Source organism: Acomys minous (genome assembly GCF_964271855.1).
Source record: "Acomys minous genome assembly, chromosome: 8".
Taxonomy (NCBI): domain Eukaryota; kingdom Metazoa; phylum Chordata; class Mammalia; order Rodentia; family Muridae; genus Acomys; species Acomys minous.
The window spans coordinates 7,037,381-7,051,430 of NC_140489.1; the positions used below are offsets into that span (position 1 = coordinate 7,037,381).

The 14,050-nt window shown below is 50.4% G+C and overlaps 2 protein-coding genes across 8 annotated transcripts in view; one reads left to right on the plus strand and one right to left on the minus strand.

Annotated features, from left to right (window-relative positions):
* Window positions 1-6,629, minus strand: BTBD6 (BTB domain containing 6). Of its 6 annotated transcripts, none has more exons than XM_084793314.1 (5): window positions 6,580-6,629; window positions 6,099-6,405; window positions 5,932-6,022; window positions 5,708-5,826; window positions 4,104-5,568 (listed from the first exon to the last, which is right to left on the minus strand). In XM_084793314.1, exons 2-5 carry the CDS (start codon window positions 6,320-6,322, stop codon window positions 4,536-4,538), a joined length of 1,467 nt encoding a protein of 488 aa, XP_084649440.1. In that variant the 5' UTR covers window positions 6,323-6,405; window positions 6,580-6,629; the 3' UTR covers window positions 4,104-4,535. The 6 variants fall into 6 exon arrangements, with proteins under 6 accessions (XP_084649444.1, XP_084649440.1, XP_084649441.1 ...); XM_084793315.1 differs by lacking the exon at window positions 6,580-6,629 and adding an exon at window positions 6,526-6,540; XM_084793318.1 differs by lacking the exons at window positions 4,104-5,568; window positions 6,580-6,629 and adding an exon at window positions 1-2,909 and having other exon boundaries at window positions 6,099-6,573.
* The window catches only part of BRF1 (BRF1 general transcription factor IIIB subunit), a 51,976-nt gene that overhangs the window by 22,692 nt on the left and 15,234 nt on the right, over window positions 1-14,050 (plus strand). For both annotated transcript variants that reach the window (XM_084793311.1, XM_084793312.1), the window contains exons 5-9: window positions 3,344-3,416; window positions 9,590-9,739; window positions 11,019-11,112; window positions 13,236-13,362; window positions 13,983-14,022. In XM_084793311.1, coding sequence (XP_084649437.1) covers window positions 3,344-3,416; window positions 9,590-9,739; window positions 11,019-11,112; window positions 13,236-13,362; window positions 13,983-14,022 — 484 coding nt within the window. The remainder of the gene's footprint in view (window positions 1-3,343; window positions 3,417-9,589; window positions 9,740-11,018; window positions 11,113-13,235; window positions 13,363-13,982; window positions 14,023-14,050) is intronic.

A 14,050-nucleotide genomic window follows, 5' to 3' on the forward strand; every position in this document is an offset into this window, starting at 1 on the left:
CACTTCTTAAGTCCTTCTTGGCCCGAGGGCATTACAGGGCCACTGCTTGCAGCAGGCAGCCTTGGTGTTCAGGGTGGTGGAGCTTATGTGGCCAGAGGTTGGGGCCTCAGCAGGGAAGGGCAGCTCATAGCCACAGCATTATCAAGGGCCTTAGAACTGCTTGAGAGACTCTTGTGAAACTTAGTCCAAGGTAAAGAAAATTATTTTTTTAAGGGAATAATGGACCCATGCATGCATTTCAAACTATGGAAAACCCTCATAAATACAGTCTATTTAGGGTCATTGCCTTTCTGGATTCAGATAAGTGGTTTTTGTTAAACTGTTTGTTTGTTTCTCTTTCTGAGACAGGGCTTTTTGCTGTGTAGCCGTGACTGTCCTGGACTCACTTTGTAGACCAGGCTGGCCTTGAACTCACAGCGATCTGCCTGCCTCTACCTCCCCGAGTGCTGGGATTAAAGGCGTGTGCCACTGTGCCCAGCTGTTTGTTTGTTTTTTAGGTTTTTCGAGACAGGGTTTCTCTCTGTAACAGTCCTTGCTGTCCTGGACTCGTTGTTGTAGACCAGGCTGGCCTTGAACTCACAGCGATCCTCCTGCCTCTGCCTCCCAATTGCTGGGATTAAAGGCGTGCGCCACCACGCCCGGCTTCCAGCTGTTTGTTTTTTAACACCAGGTTTCATGTTGCTCTGGTTGTAGTTGGATTAAAGGCACATGGTACAGTGACCAGTGCACCGCTCACTTCTAAGTAACTGAACGTCATGGGAAGATGCAGCGAGGGATCTTCATAGGCAGTGAAGGAGAGAGGGACATCAAGACTGCACTATCACCCCACTGATAGAACTGCTCGGAGGCTGGGTGGAGACTGACTGACGTCTCCAGACCACACCCTGGGTTGTGGCAGGATCTTGAGGTCCAGTGACTATGGACCAGGAAGTAGAACGCCCCTGAGTTTTGCCCTGATCTGCCTGCCTGGGGTCTCGAGAGCTGATGGGCCAGGTCACGGCTAGCGCACTAGTGCCCCTGGAAAGGCTAACATTTAGATTACAGTCAGAGGTGGGTGCTGTGTGTGTATTTTTGTCCTTCCAGCTGTCTTTATAAATGGCATCTCTCAACAGCTATTGCTGAAATATTTTTTTGGTCAAGCTAAAAATAGCCTGTTGGAATTGTGATACTCCATTGACTCCACCTTTGATTGCATTGTGCTCAGTTCAGAACATGGCCACAGATGGGGGCCAGGGCCAGGGCCAGGCCGCTCCAGAAGTATCTTGGATCCAGAAGTATCTTCTTAGAGAAAAACAGAGGTGGGCCAGTTAGTTTTGCTCCACAGCTTTAGAAATGGGAAAACAGCCTGTCAGGATACATGGTAGCATGCCACCAGGAAGGGCTGAGGGCTGGCCAGCTGTGTGGTCTGGGTGGCTACAGACTACTCTTCTTGGTAGGGCTGTGCTGGCAAGGTATGAGGCAGCCTGTAGCTGAGGGCCATACAGCGTTGTCCCTGCCCTAGAACATCTTCAGTATGTTTTTGTTCCTCCAAGATCTCCCTGGTGCCAGCCTTTGCCTGACCTAAAGACAGACAGTTCTGCTCTTATCTGGGTGGAGCACATACACCCCTGTCCCTGAAGGCTTCTTGTGGGACTGGCTGCTTTGAAGAAATGAGTGAAAGAGTAGAATTGGCAAAGGCCCTGTATTTAAAGCCTTGCTTTTTCCTGATTCACATATATGGCAAAGGCAGGTAGCTGGCAGCCACAAGCATACAATGAATTGTGTATGTAGCGATATCTAATAGTACCTACCAATATTAGTGTGTCTAGAAGTTAGGTGCAGTAGTATCCAAAAACTATCTCTAGAAAGGATTGATTTTAAGTTTTTCTTTTAGGTTTATTTCTATGAGCATTTGCCTACATGTATGTGGACCACCTGTGCCTGGTCCGCATAGAGCTAGCAGAGAGTGTTGGATCATCTGGAACTCCAGGTGCAGATGGTTGTGAGCCAGCGTGTGGGTGCTGGGAACTGAACCCAAGGCCTTTGAAAGAGAAGCCAGTGCTCTTTACCACTGAACCATCTAACACCTGGAAAGTGTTCTTAAAACTTTGGACTTATACTTGACATATGAGTAGAGCTTGAGAACTTGCTGTAGCATTCAGATCTCACTGTCAAGCATGTCCACTGGAGCCCAAGGTTAAGATAGTGAAGGAGTCTGAGGGAGGTAGGCAGAGGTCAAGGCCAGCCTTGGCCACCCCTCTGGAGTGGGGACCTGGATATCTGTAGGAGCTGAGAGGCTGCTGCAGAGCGGAGTGCTTCTATGGGAGCACATTTACCTGCACACTTGAACAGACTACATACCACATGCTATGTCACATGCATGTGCTTAAATCACACACTCCGGCATACTCACAAGGCCATATAGTCAGGTACACCATAGTTTTGTGGACAACCCTTGAGACTTTAGAAAGGTAGAATTACTTCAGAAGATGCTCTGTAAGCTGCCAGGCCTTGTGAAGACTTCAGAAAGATAGTACCTCTGTCTAGTCAGGGTGGAAGGTGACCAGCCCAGTGCTGATTGGCTATGGTGGCTGAACCTGGCCTTCTCAGCTGGGTTGACTCACTAAGCTGATAAGTCATAAACTCCACCCCCCAAGTCTTGCATGTAATACAGACGCTATTGTGTATCATCCCTTGGGCTGTCTCTCATCATATGCAAACATCTAGAGGGTATTACCTTCATGTCAGGAAACGTGATTAGCAAAGGCCCACAGAATGGGCTTATTCCCATTGCTTACCTCCTGTGGCAAAGAAAAGCTATGGCAGGTGGCCCAATCTGGGCAGCAGGCTTCATGGCAGATAAGGAAGGACTTCAGGTGAGGGTAGTGGAAGAAATATTGGGAGTCCAGCAAGGCGACAGATCCTTGGGACTGAAAGGTATGTTGGCTCAGAATTCAGCATAACTCTGTACTGTATTACCCTACCACACTCTAGCAGGTACCCTCAAAGAGCTCTTCTAAGCAACTGTGGAAAAGATTGGTGGAGTCTGGTCAGCCAGATAGGAAGAAGGGCAGAGAGAGAGAGGCAGTCCCGCAGGGTCTCTGAAGACTGAACAGTGAAGCAGGCACTTTAAGAAAACAGCTGTGTGTGGTGGCACTCGCTTTTACCCAGCATTCAGGAGGTAGAGGCAGGCAGAACTCTTGAGTTAAGAGGCTAGCCTGGTTTAGGGCAGCCAGGGCTACACAGAGAAACCTTGTCTCAAAAAACAACAAAAATTGTTTTGTTTTGAGAGGGGGGGCAGGGGGAGAAAGGCAGCAAATGTTTCCTTGAACAGCAATGCACTCCTGTGTTCTTTTTGCCACAGGTGAACGTGTACGTGCTAGGGAAGACGTTCCTGCTCTTGGCGAGGGAGCTCTGCATCAATGCACCAGCTATAGGTAGGCTGCTTCACATAGGACCATCTCTGAAAACTAACATGCTAAGGTGCTCAGAGATGGGGATGTGCATCACGTTGGGAACCTGTCCTGTTTAAAGCAGATACCCTGAGAAAGGCAGGGCCCTCCTCACAACTGTGAGGGAAGCCCCAGGAGCAGGTGCCCTTCAGCCATGTTCCTTCCCTTATGCAAAGATGGGGTTGCTGTGGTTTCTGAAGCATCAACCTGGAGTAGAGGGGCTGGGAGTGTCGATTTGAATGTCAGTGCTGCCAAGCTTCTGGCATTGGGCATAAACACTCTACCTAGAGACCATTGCCCTGCTAGTGGGCCTTTAAAGGTCAGCTGCTTTTCCAGGACAAAACTGCAAGGGAGCATAGAGGCCTGGACCTAGGAACCCTGCTTTACTCACAGAGCACCCCACAGCAGGCAACAGAGCACGCAGCCCACTCCCTGAATATGACTCCTGCCTGCAACAGAACCTTGAGGTACTTAAACAAACGCAGACACCCAGACTTGCAGAGTTCTACAGCCCAGATACCACACAGCTTATCTTGGGAATGAGTCCCCCTGACATAGGGTTTGACTTTTAACAGCTCTACACTGCAGACTTCATACAAACAAGATGTTCTTTTCAGTAGAATTGAAAAAGAGAATGCTCCAGTTAATAATTCCTACAGTCACTTATCTATGTGTGGTTGTGTGAAATCTTTATTATGAAAATTCACTTAAATAGGATGAAACTATTTTAAGTGACTTTTCAGCAACTGTGGCTTGAAAGGACGGCCCGAAGGTAGGCTGGAGCCACTGAGAATCCAAAAGAGGGCGAGGAAAATCCAAGGGTCCTGAAGCGTGGGGTGCCCCTGGGCAGGGGCCTGGGACTACCTGGGACCCAAGTCTGTCCTCCATCTGTGGAGTACCATCTAGGGTGAGGGGACACCTGCAGTCCAGTTCCTAGGCTCTGGGTGAGGAGAACACATCTGTTTCAAACTCTGGCTGATGTCATAAGCCAAGCTTTTAATGGTATCAGTAAAGCAGTTGGCAGTGTCCTGCACCTCCACTGCACTTACTGGGTGCACTCCATGAAGAAAAGCCTGGTGGCAAGGCCATCCCAACCCCTTTGCCTCAGGCATAGAAGATGAGCTCTGGAATCTGTCCACCCTGGACTCCAGTCCCGTTGGTGCTGTCTGAGGAGCACTGGAACTGGAAGGCCACCTTTCCACACTGCACTTCTGTCATTCCTTCTTGCCCAAAGTAGCTGAGCTCACTGCCATCCAGGACAGCACTGGCAGTGTAGAAGGTGTCCTGCTCTACCTGGACCGGGTGCTCAAACCAGACTGGGAATGTGTTGCTGGATCCATCTGAAACAAACTTGGTGAGATTCTGAGCCAGCACCATCCCTAGCCGCTTGAGTTCAATCTTCACACTGTACTCAGCCTTCCCGGAACTGGACCCATACAAGCCCAGCCCAGCAATGAACACCCTTCTGTCCACTGCAAACTGGATGCTGTCGCAGCGCCCACGATACCTCCACTGGTTACTTCGATAGGCAGAAGACTGGAAGCGGTGGCACCTCTGTGGAGCAAGGCCCTTCCTCTTGGTCAGGGGGAAGTCAAGGAGAGGCTTTTTGGCAGCTGTGTACCAAAGGAAGATGTTGTGGGTCTCCTCTAAGGTCAGGATATCTGACTGGGCAGCACCGTTGGCAAACTCCTCCAGGGTCATAGTTGGAATTCGGACCAGGTAAAGGGCTCTTCCCAATACATGCCTCTTGTTGTGAGGGGTGACTGGGAGGCCCTGTCTCTTGCACTCTGCCTCAGCCCAGTTCAGGACTGCCTCAAAGACCACAGCCTCCTTGGTGTTGAGGGCCTCCCTGGTCACAATGATCTCCAGCGTCTGCCGGTCAATTTCACAGAAGCCTTCAGACCGCAGGGCCATTTCAGCCTGTGCATCGATGACTTCCCAGCATCGCTGGGTCAGTTCAGGCTCCTCAAACAGTCGGCTCTGGGATAGCAGGACACAGGCATTTTTGGCTTCCAAACTTGTCTCCAGAAAGTTGACACAGGCCTTGGCTAGTGCAGGCACAATGTACTTCTTAGCAGCATACAGAGTGGCGAGCACTGTGTCCGCCTCCAGATCAATCTCGTCACTGTACATGTACCTGGGTAAAGCAGGGACTCTCCTGGGAAGCTGCAAGGGCTGGCCTCAGAGAAGAGCTCATGGGCTCCCGTGCACAACCTCTCAGGTTGTAGGAAGCATGTACCCACCCCATCCTTCCAGCCCCAGAGCAGAACACTTACTTTAACAAGACCAGGAAGGCGGCAGGCTCCACGTCTGGAATGTGGATTTCTGACTTGACTTCTGCAAGATCCCCGTAAAACATGGCATAGAAGACAGAGCTGCCAACAGCCAAGACGTACTGTGGATGAAAGAAAGCCACCTGAGCTACAGGGCAGTAAAGAAGGCCCAGGGAGACTGCACTAAGTCGGGGCCCACCAGGGGACAGGGCTGCGCCCCTACCCACCTTGTGGGCGGGGACGCGCCTTGCTGCCCCCAGAGCCCCCACGATGAAGTGGACGTCAGCCATCAGCTCGTTGTTGAACATGAGCGCATTCCTGCAAAGGGCAGAGGCACACGGGCTGGAACGGCGCGCGCCCGGGCTCCGGAGCCCGGGGGCGGGCGGTGGCTCACCTCTCGCGCAGCGTAGGGTGGAAGGACTGCCAGTTGGGGCTCTCGGGATTGTTGTTGTCTGGCAAGGGTGGCGTGGGCAAGGGCGGCAGTGGGGCGGGTGCCAGGCAGGGCGGGCAGCAAAGGCCGACCTTCCTGCTCACAGCCACGTCCGCCGCGTTGCTGTTGGCGATGTCAGTGGCAGTAGCTGGGGAGGCACTGGCGGGCGGGTACAGTTCCGCGGCCATCTTCACTCCTGCCGGGGCGGCCTCCACGCTGATCGGCGCCGCGCTACGCGCTTTCGGGCCGCGCCGGGGCCTGGGCAGCGGCTCTGCGAGCACCAGCAGGGAGGTTAGGCACTGCGCCACCCGCCCATGCAGGCAGGCCAGCGGCAGCAGCATGGGGCCACGCCTGCCCTGCCCGCCGCCCTCCCGCACCCTACGCCCCGCACCAAGCCGGCGGCCCCGCCGCAGGGGGCGCGCAGGGGGCGCCGTCCGGCCCGTACCCTCTGCGGCGCTGGCGTCTCTCGTCACGGTGCGTCAGGACGCGGCTCCTCCCTTAGAGGAACCGCCCTGGTGGGGGTGGAGTGAAGCCTGCCGGGAGACCAGGTTTGTCTGCGGGCTGGAGTCAAACCTTCTGTCACTCAGAAATAAGACCTTATCAGCAGCTCAGGTTTAGTAAAAGAACCTGACACTGCTAGCTTTTCTTCATGGAAGAAATGAGTCTCAAACACAAGGCATGATCTCTCCTTTTGTGTTTTGCTTGGTTAATGGAGCCTAAAGTCAAGGGCAGTGCATGTTGTAGTATGTCAGACTTTCTTTTTCTTTTATGAATCAGGACCTCAGGTGCCCTAGGGTGACTTCAAATTCCATATGTAGACCCTCCTTTTAAGTTGACTATTCCATTGTGCTGCGTGTGTGTGTGTGTGTGTGTGTGTGTGTGTGTGTGTGTGTGTGTGTGTGTTACCAGCTTTTCCAATCAATGGGTAGACTCCAGGGTAGGTACTATTTCTCCACTGTTGTGAGCACAGCAGGGCAATTATCCTTTCCAGATCCTAATTGCAATTCTTTGGGTCTTTACCTAGAAGTGAGACGCTTGCTGGGTGTGGTGGTGCACACCTTTAATCCCAGCACTCGGGAGGCAGAGGCAGGCAGATCTCTGTGAGTTTGAGGCCAGCTTGGTCTACAAAGAGACTTTCAGGATAGCCAGGACTACAGAGAGAAACTCGGTCTCGAAGAAGAAAAGAAAAAAAGAAGAAGAAAAAGTGAGATGGTTAGAGAAAATGGTCATTCTTCATTTACCTTTAAATTTTTTATGTGTGTTTTTATTTTATACGTATGGATGTTTTGCCTGCATGTGTCTATGTACCACATGTGTACCTGGTTTACAAAGGCCAGAAGAAGGTGTTGGATCTCCTGGGACTGGAGACGTGAGTCCTGGGACCTGAACCTGGGTCTTCTGCAAGAGCAGTGAGCACTCTCCTCATCCTCTGAGTCACACCCAGCCCTTCATTTACTTCTTGTTGTTTTGTTTTTCAAGACATGATTTTTCTGTGTAGCCTTGGCTGCCCTGAAACTCACCCTAGACTAGGCTGGCCTTGAACTCAGAAATCCTGTACCTCTGACTCCCAAGTGCTAGGATTAAAGGTGTGTGCAACCCCTGCCTGGCTACATTTACTCTTTGGAGGAAAAATTGCAACAGCCTTTTGTAGTGGTTGTATTATTTTCCATTCTTCCACAGTCTCTGCAGGCTCATTTCTCCTCACCCTGACCAAGGCTTCTTACAGTGTTGTAGATTTACTAGAGATGATCTAGAGGGTGTGAGGTGTGGGGTATCTTCTTGGAAAAGATTTTACTCAAGTCATTCACCCATCTTCTAGTTAGTTGCCTTCTCACTGTGCTGAGCTCTTTAGGTAGTGTGGGTGCCAATCCTAATCCTAGCAGTTTTCTCCCATCTTTGTGGTTGCCTTGTCTGTGGACATACTCCTCTGTGTGGGCTTTGGTGGGATTGTTGTTATTGTTGTTGTTTTGAGACAGGGTTTCTCTGTGTACCCTTGTAGACTAAAATAGCCTTGAACTCACAGTAATCCGTCTGCCTCTGACTCCTGAATGCTAGGATTAAAGGCGTGTTCCACCATACCCAGCTTGATCTTGTTTTTTTAAGATTCATTTATTCTCTATACAGTGCTGCATGACATCTGCATGCCAGAAGAGGGCACCAGATCTCATTATAGACGGTTGTGAGTCACTATATGGTTGCTGGGAATTGAACTCAGGACCTCTGGAAGTACTCTTAACCTAGGGGCCGTCCATTTCTCCAGCCCCCAGACTTTGATTTTGTTTTTAAAGCCTACGTTCCTTAATGCCTCTACCTCCCTTCCAACTCACTGGTCCTAGGTAGGAGAGAAAGAAAGTAGGGACAGGGGAGGCAGACCTTTTTAGACTCAGTTCCTTGGGGGCAATTTAGTAGTTCAGCTACACAGCAAACAGAGGCAGTGGAAGGAATCAGCCGCAGCCTTCCTGAAGCCTTTAGAATGTCTTGAAGTGGTCTTTGCCAACTCCCATTTTTTCCCTTATATTTTAGTTTCTTAAATCTTTCTCCCTTCTCCACCCCAATCCCTTCCAACACCAGGTAGGAGAGAAAGGTTAGTGGGAAGATGGGGTGTAGTCTTCCTTAGCTACTTCCTGCTGCTTAGGGTCGTTAGGTTCCTTGGGGCAAGTCCAATCCTTGATTCAGAATTTCTTCACCGTCTTCTGTCAAGTGCATTAGCAGTAACAGGAGCGGCAGGGGGGAAGCACCAACAGCTTTTTTGGTCTGTGTCTTTTTGTGAGCTGGAGTGGACCCTTGTATAATGGTCTCGTAGGATCTCTTGGTCAAGGTCAGTTAGCCTGGGAGGGGGTTAGGTCATTCATTGCTGGCTTCCCTTCCCTTCCTGCTGCCTGCTTCTCAGGACTGAACATAAGTGGCTCTTCCTGGACAAATCCCAAGACTCCTCAGTCCCTAGTTAGTGGCTTCCATCAGTGCACTAATGGCGTGGTAGTAATAAACTGAATTCATCAAGTGCCTCAGTGGTTCTTGCTGGCCCCATTCATGAACTCCGTAAGTCTTTGACTGAAATCTTAGTACCTAGCAGAGAATAAGCAACTGTAAACGCATGTGTGACCTGTGTGCCTACTGTGCTCATTTTGTAAGGTGCTGAGCTGACGCCAGCCATTCAGGTACTTCAGAAGGTGGTGTGTAAAGAGCCCACGTCTGTCTTACTCTCTGACCTCTCATCACCCCTCTCCCCACCCCATACATTGCCACAAGTGCCCAGGACTGTGCCATGTGCAGGCCGCAGTTCTCTGGGTACAGTAAACACAGCTGTACAGCTAAGGGTCAGAGAGGCTGTGCTTCAAGGAAGGGCACCACCTCAGAGAGCCTGTGTACATGGAGAAGTGGGTGCCCAACTGCAGGACATTGCTTAGTGCTGTGTGTACACATGCATAAATGCCAGTGTTGTTTCTACTGTGCAGACCCGTGCTTGTACATTCCACGCTTTGCTCATCTACTGGAATTTGGGGAGAAGAACCATGAGGTATCCATGACAGCCCTGAGGCTTCTGCAGAGAATGAAGAGAGATTGGATGCACACGGGCCGGCGCCCTTCCGGCCTCTGTGGAGCAGGTACAGTGGGGGCCATTTGACCCTAAGATGACTGCTCAGTCTGGCTCTTGGGTAGCATTTTCTATCCTGATTCTTGATGTGTGCATGTTTGCATGCATGCTTGTGTGTGGAACAGTACCAGCAGACAAATTTAGGGCTCCACACACAGTAGGTCAACTGAGCCCTAGCCATCTGTCCTGAGCCGTAAGCAGTGAGGGCCCCACACACAGTAGGTCAACTGAGCCCTAGCCATCTGCCCTGAGCTATAAGCAGTGAGCCCATGAGCTATTGGCTGTAGTTCTGGAGTCGCTTCTGTAGAAGAGCTGTGTCCTGAACCCAGGACTGGCCTGCCCTCCCTGTCCCTCACCTGAACCCAGGACTGGCCTGCCCTCCCTGCCCCTCACCTGAACCCAGGACGGGCCTGCCCTTTGTGCTCCTCACCTCGTAAGGACTCTGGTCCTTGCTTCTGCTGGCCTCTGCAGGTGCTGAGATGAGAGACAGGGCCTCAGAGAGTGAGGTGACAGTGGTAGCCCTAGTTCCACCCCAGGTTGTCGACTCATGGCAAATTGTTGGCACTCTCAGCTGGTCAGTAATATGGCCGTTCCCTGGACACTGAGCCTTTGCTAGCCCAGGAGCGTAGCTGTTCCGATTGTACCTGTCAGGAGCTCCAGGTGGCCTGGACCAAGAGCTCCCTACTGAGGAGGAGCCGCAGGCCAGCGGGGCTGCTCCTTCTACAGCATTCATCTCTCTCTCTCTCTGCAAAGCCAGCCACCACTTCTGCACCAGCCAGTGGCGGGGTGAGGCTGCCCAAGGCTCTCCTTGTATCTGAAACCTGATTTCCACACTTACACTGCAGATTCAAGGGCCCCATTCACTCACTATTACCATGACTCACAGGTGTCAGGTAGTATCTTTGGCCTTGCAACCCCAGCCCTTTCAGCTTTACTGGATCCTCAGGACCATCATAACTAGGGGTTTCATATACATTGCATCAAAGTTAGTTCATGTGCTTTGAATGGAAGGTTATAAGAAATTCTTAAGTCTTGTGTTTCAGTTTCCCTTATGTTTAAAAGTAGAATGTAGTATAGCCTCAACCCAAAATAAGAAGGGGACTCTGACTGCCCAAGACTGTCTGTACCATAGGTCTACTTAGAGAGTGCAAGCACCACGTCCCCTTGCAGAAGCCACAGCAGACACATCCCACCAACATTTGTTCAGCTGTCAGTCACCATTTGGCAGAATTTTGCTTGCTTTCCTTTCTGTGTGACTTTTCTGATAATCTTTCTTGTTTCTTTTCTAGCGCTTTTGGTTGCAGCCAGAATGCATGACTTCCGGAGAACCGTCAAAGAAGTCATCAGTGTGGTCAAAGTGTGTGAGTCCACACTACGGAAGAGGTAAGCATTCTAGTTCACGTTGTCACAACTACTGGCCAGCCTGTATTGGAGCAGCTCCTGCCCTGGTTATCCCACCCTTTAGAAGTCCCTGGCTTCCTACTCCAGTGTCTCCTGAGTTTACTAGACTGTAATGGGCAGACACTTCCCACCTCACACACTAGAACAGCACCAGAGGGCACCTCAGCCCATTAGGTATGGTCCATTCTGGCCTTGAGAGCCCGAATGACTTCTTGCTAGAGTTAGTTAAACCTCTTCAAGTTTGTCATGGGCCACAGGCTGTGTGCTAGCTCATCTGGGTAACCTGGGCAAGGTGAACGTGCCAAGGAATTGCTGGGACACCTGCTATTGCTGACATGTATCACAGGTTCAACACTTGATGACCACTTCTGCCGAGGGCATCTGCTACAATACCTTCGAAAATTGTTCTTAAGTATTTTTCTTCTAATATCATTAAAATTACTTTTTTTTTTTTTTTTTTTTTTTGGTTTTTCGAGACAGGGTCTCTCTGTGTTAGCCTTGGCTATCCTGGACTCACTTTGTAGACCAGGCTGGCCTCGAACTCACAGCAATCCGCCCACCTCTGCCTCCCGGGTGCTGGGATTAAAGGCATGCGCCACCACGCCCGGCTTAAAATTACTTTTTTAAAGGTTTTTTACATTTATTTGTGTGTATGTATGCACATACATGTACACAAAAGTCCACACATATGGCAATCAGAGGAAAATGGGGGCGGTAAGTTCTCTTTCTTCCTTCTGTGTGGTTCCTAGGCATTGAACTCAGGCCTTCAGGCTTGGCAGCAAGAACCTTTACAAACTGAGCTAGTCTCACAAATCACTCTTTTAAATTTTTATTTTTTTCTTAGATAAGGTCTCTCTATGTAGTCCTGGCCAACCTAGAGCTTGCTGTTAGATAGAGCTGGCCTTGAACTCACATAGACCCTAATGCCTTTGCCTCCCAAGTGCTGGAATTAAAGGTTGTGCTACCACACACAGCCTCTTTTTTTTTTTTCCCCCTGTAATACATTTTTAAAATATAGTGTGTGTAAATATGCATGTGGAGCTCAAGAGACAACCTGCCGTAATTGTTTTTCCTTCCACTGTCCAGGTGCTCATACTCAGAGTGCTAGTGAGGCCTGAGGATGGAGAGTCCAAGTTGACGCCATCAGGGTGGCTCAGCAGGTCATAGCCTTTGCTGCCAAGCCTAACAGCCTGAATTCAGTCCCCAGGACCGCATGGCAGGAGGGCGCTAGGCCTACAAGTTGTTGTCCGACTTCCGCCTGTGCAGCGTGACAGGCATGCATGCTTGTGTACAAGAGCACCCCCTAATAAATGTACTAAATTTTTTTAGTTTAAGAAAATGTAGAAAAGTTGATACGATTTATTTGGTTTGTTTTTTTGTTTTGTTTTGTTTTGTTTGAGACATGGTCTCTCTGTGTAACCTTGACTGTCCTGGACTCGCTTTGTAGACCAGGCTGGCCTTGAACTCACAGAGATCCGCCTGCCTCTGCCTTCCAAGTGCTGGGATTAAAGGCGTGCGCCACCACCGCCCGGCTTAGTTGATACGATTTAAATTGTGGAGCTGGAGAGATAGTTGAGCAGTTCAGAGCCCTGGCTGCTCTTCCAGATGACCCAGGTACAATTCCCAGCGCCCACATGGCAGCTCACAGCTATCTGAAACTCCAGTTCCAAGGATCCAACTCCCTCACAAATGCAGGTAAAATACTAATGTACATAAAATAAAATAAAATAAAAATTTTAAAATATCTTTTACATTGTGGGGGCTGGAGAGATGGCTCAGAGGTTAAGAGCACTAAAGGTCCTGAGTTCAATTCCCAGCAACCACATGGTGGCTCACAACCATCTATATAGAGATCTGATACCCTCTTCTGGCGTACAGGTGTACATGCAGATAGAGCACTGTATACATTAAATAAATAAATCTTTAAAAAAAGAAGAAGAAGATTTACGTTGTGCTGGGTGTCACAGAAGTGCCTGGCTAAGTTGTTGGCAGGTAGAAATGGGCCTTCCTTGTAGGATCTCCCGAGACTCTTGCAGCAGCCTCAGGGGTAGACGTGTGGAAGCAGTGAGGGAGCCATGGGCTTTTCTCCCGCTCTTCTGTCGTAGGCTCACAGAATTTGAAGACACTCCAACAAGTCAGCTCACCATTGACGAGTTTATGAAGATTGACTTGGAGGAGGAATGCGACCCCCCCTCCTACACGGCTGGACAGAGGAAGCTGCGCATGAAGCAGGTGGCTTTGTACAGTAGCACTCGGGCTTTCTAGGAGCGTTTGCGCTGCCGTTCTCACACTTGCTGAGCTCTCCATGCTGCTAACTTGGTCTTCTTTGGGTCTTGAAAAATGAGAGTGTCAGGGTGTGTGTGGCATGTGGACCTCCGGGCACTGTTGATGCCGAGGCTCGTGGCGAGCTTTTCATCCTGGCCCATTGAGCCCATCCCCACAGCCAGGCTTTGTTTCTGGTTTGTTGCTCATCATCAAGGCAGCTTCCACTGCAACCAGACTGTTTTTCATCGACACTGAGCTTGTGACTGCTCTCATAGTAGGATTGCATTCAGCAGGGGAGGGCAGAGGGCCAGAAGTGTGTTGCAGCTGAGTTTTGGATTACAGGGGTGCATTTTGCAGATGGGGCAGACCTGACCCTGCCCGCTCAAGTTGGCTTTGGTGGGAGGTTAGAGTCTTAAGTTCTCGGGTGTTTAGAAAGGCTGCTGCTGTCCAGGGCTCCACGCATCTTGCTGGAAGGAGAGGGCCCGGCTACAGCACCATTCTGACCACCACCCAGACCCCCTGACATGCCACAGTCTGGTCCACAGCCAGGCCTTGAGCCTTTGATTCCTTGTCCTTTTGTCTTTCAGCTGGAACAGGTCCTGTCGAAAAAGCTAGAAGAAGTTGAAGGTAACTAACCAGTTCTCGCACAAGTGCT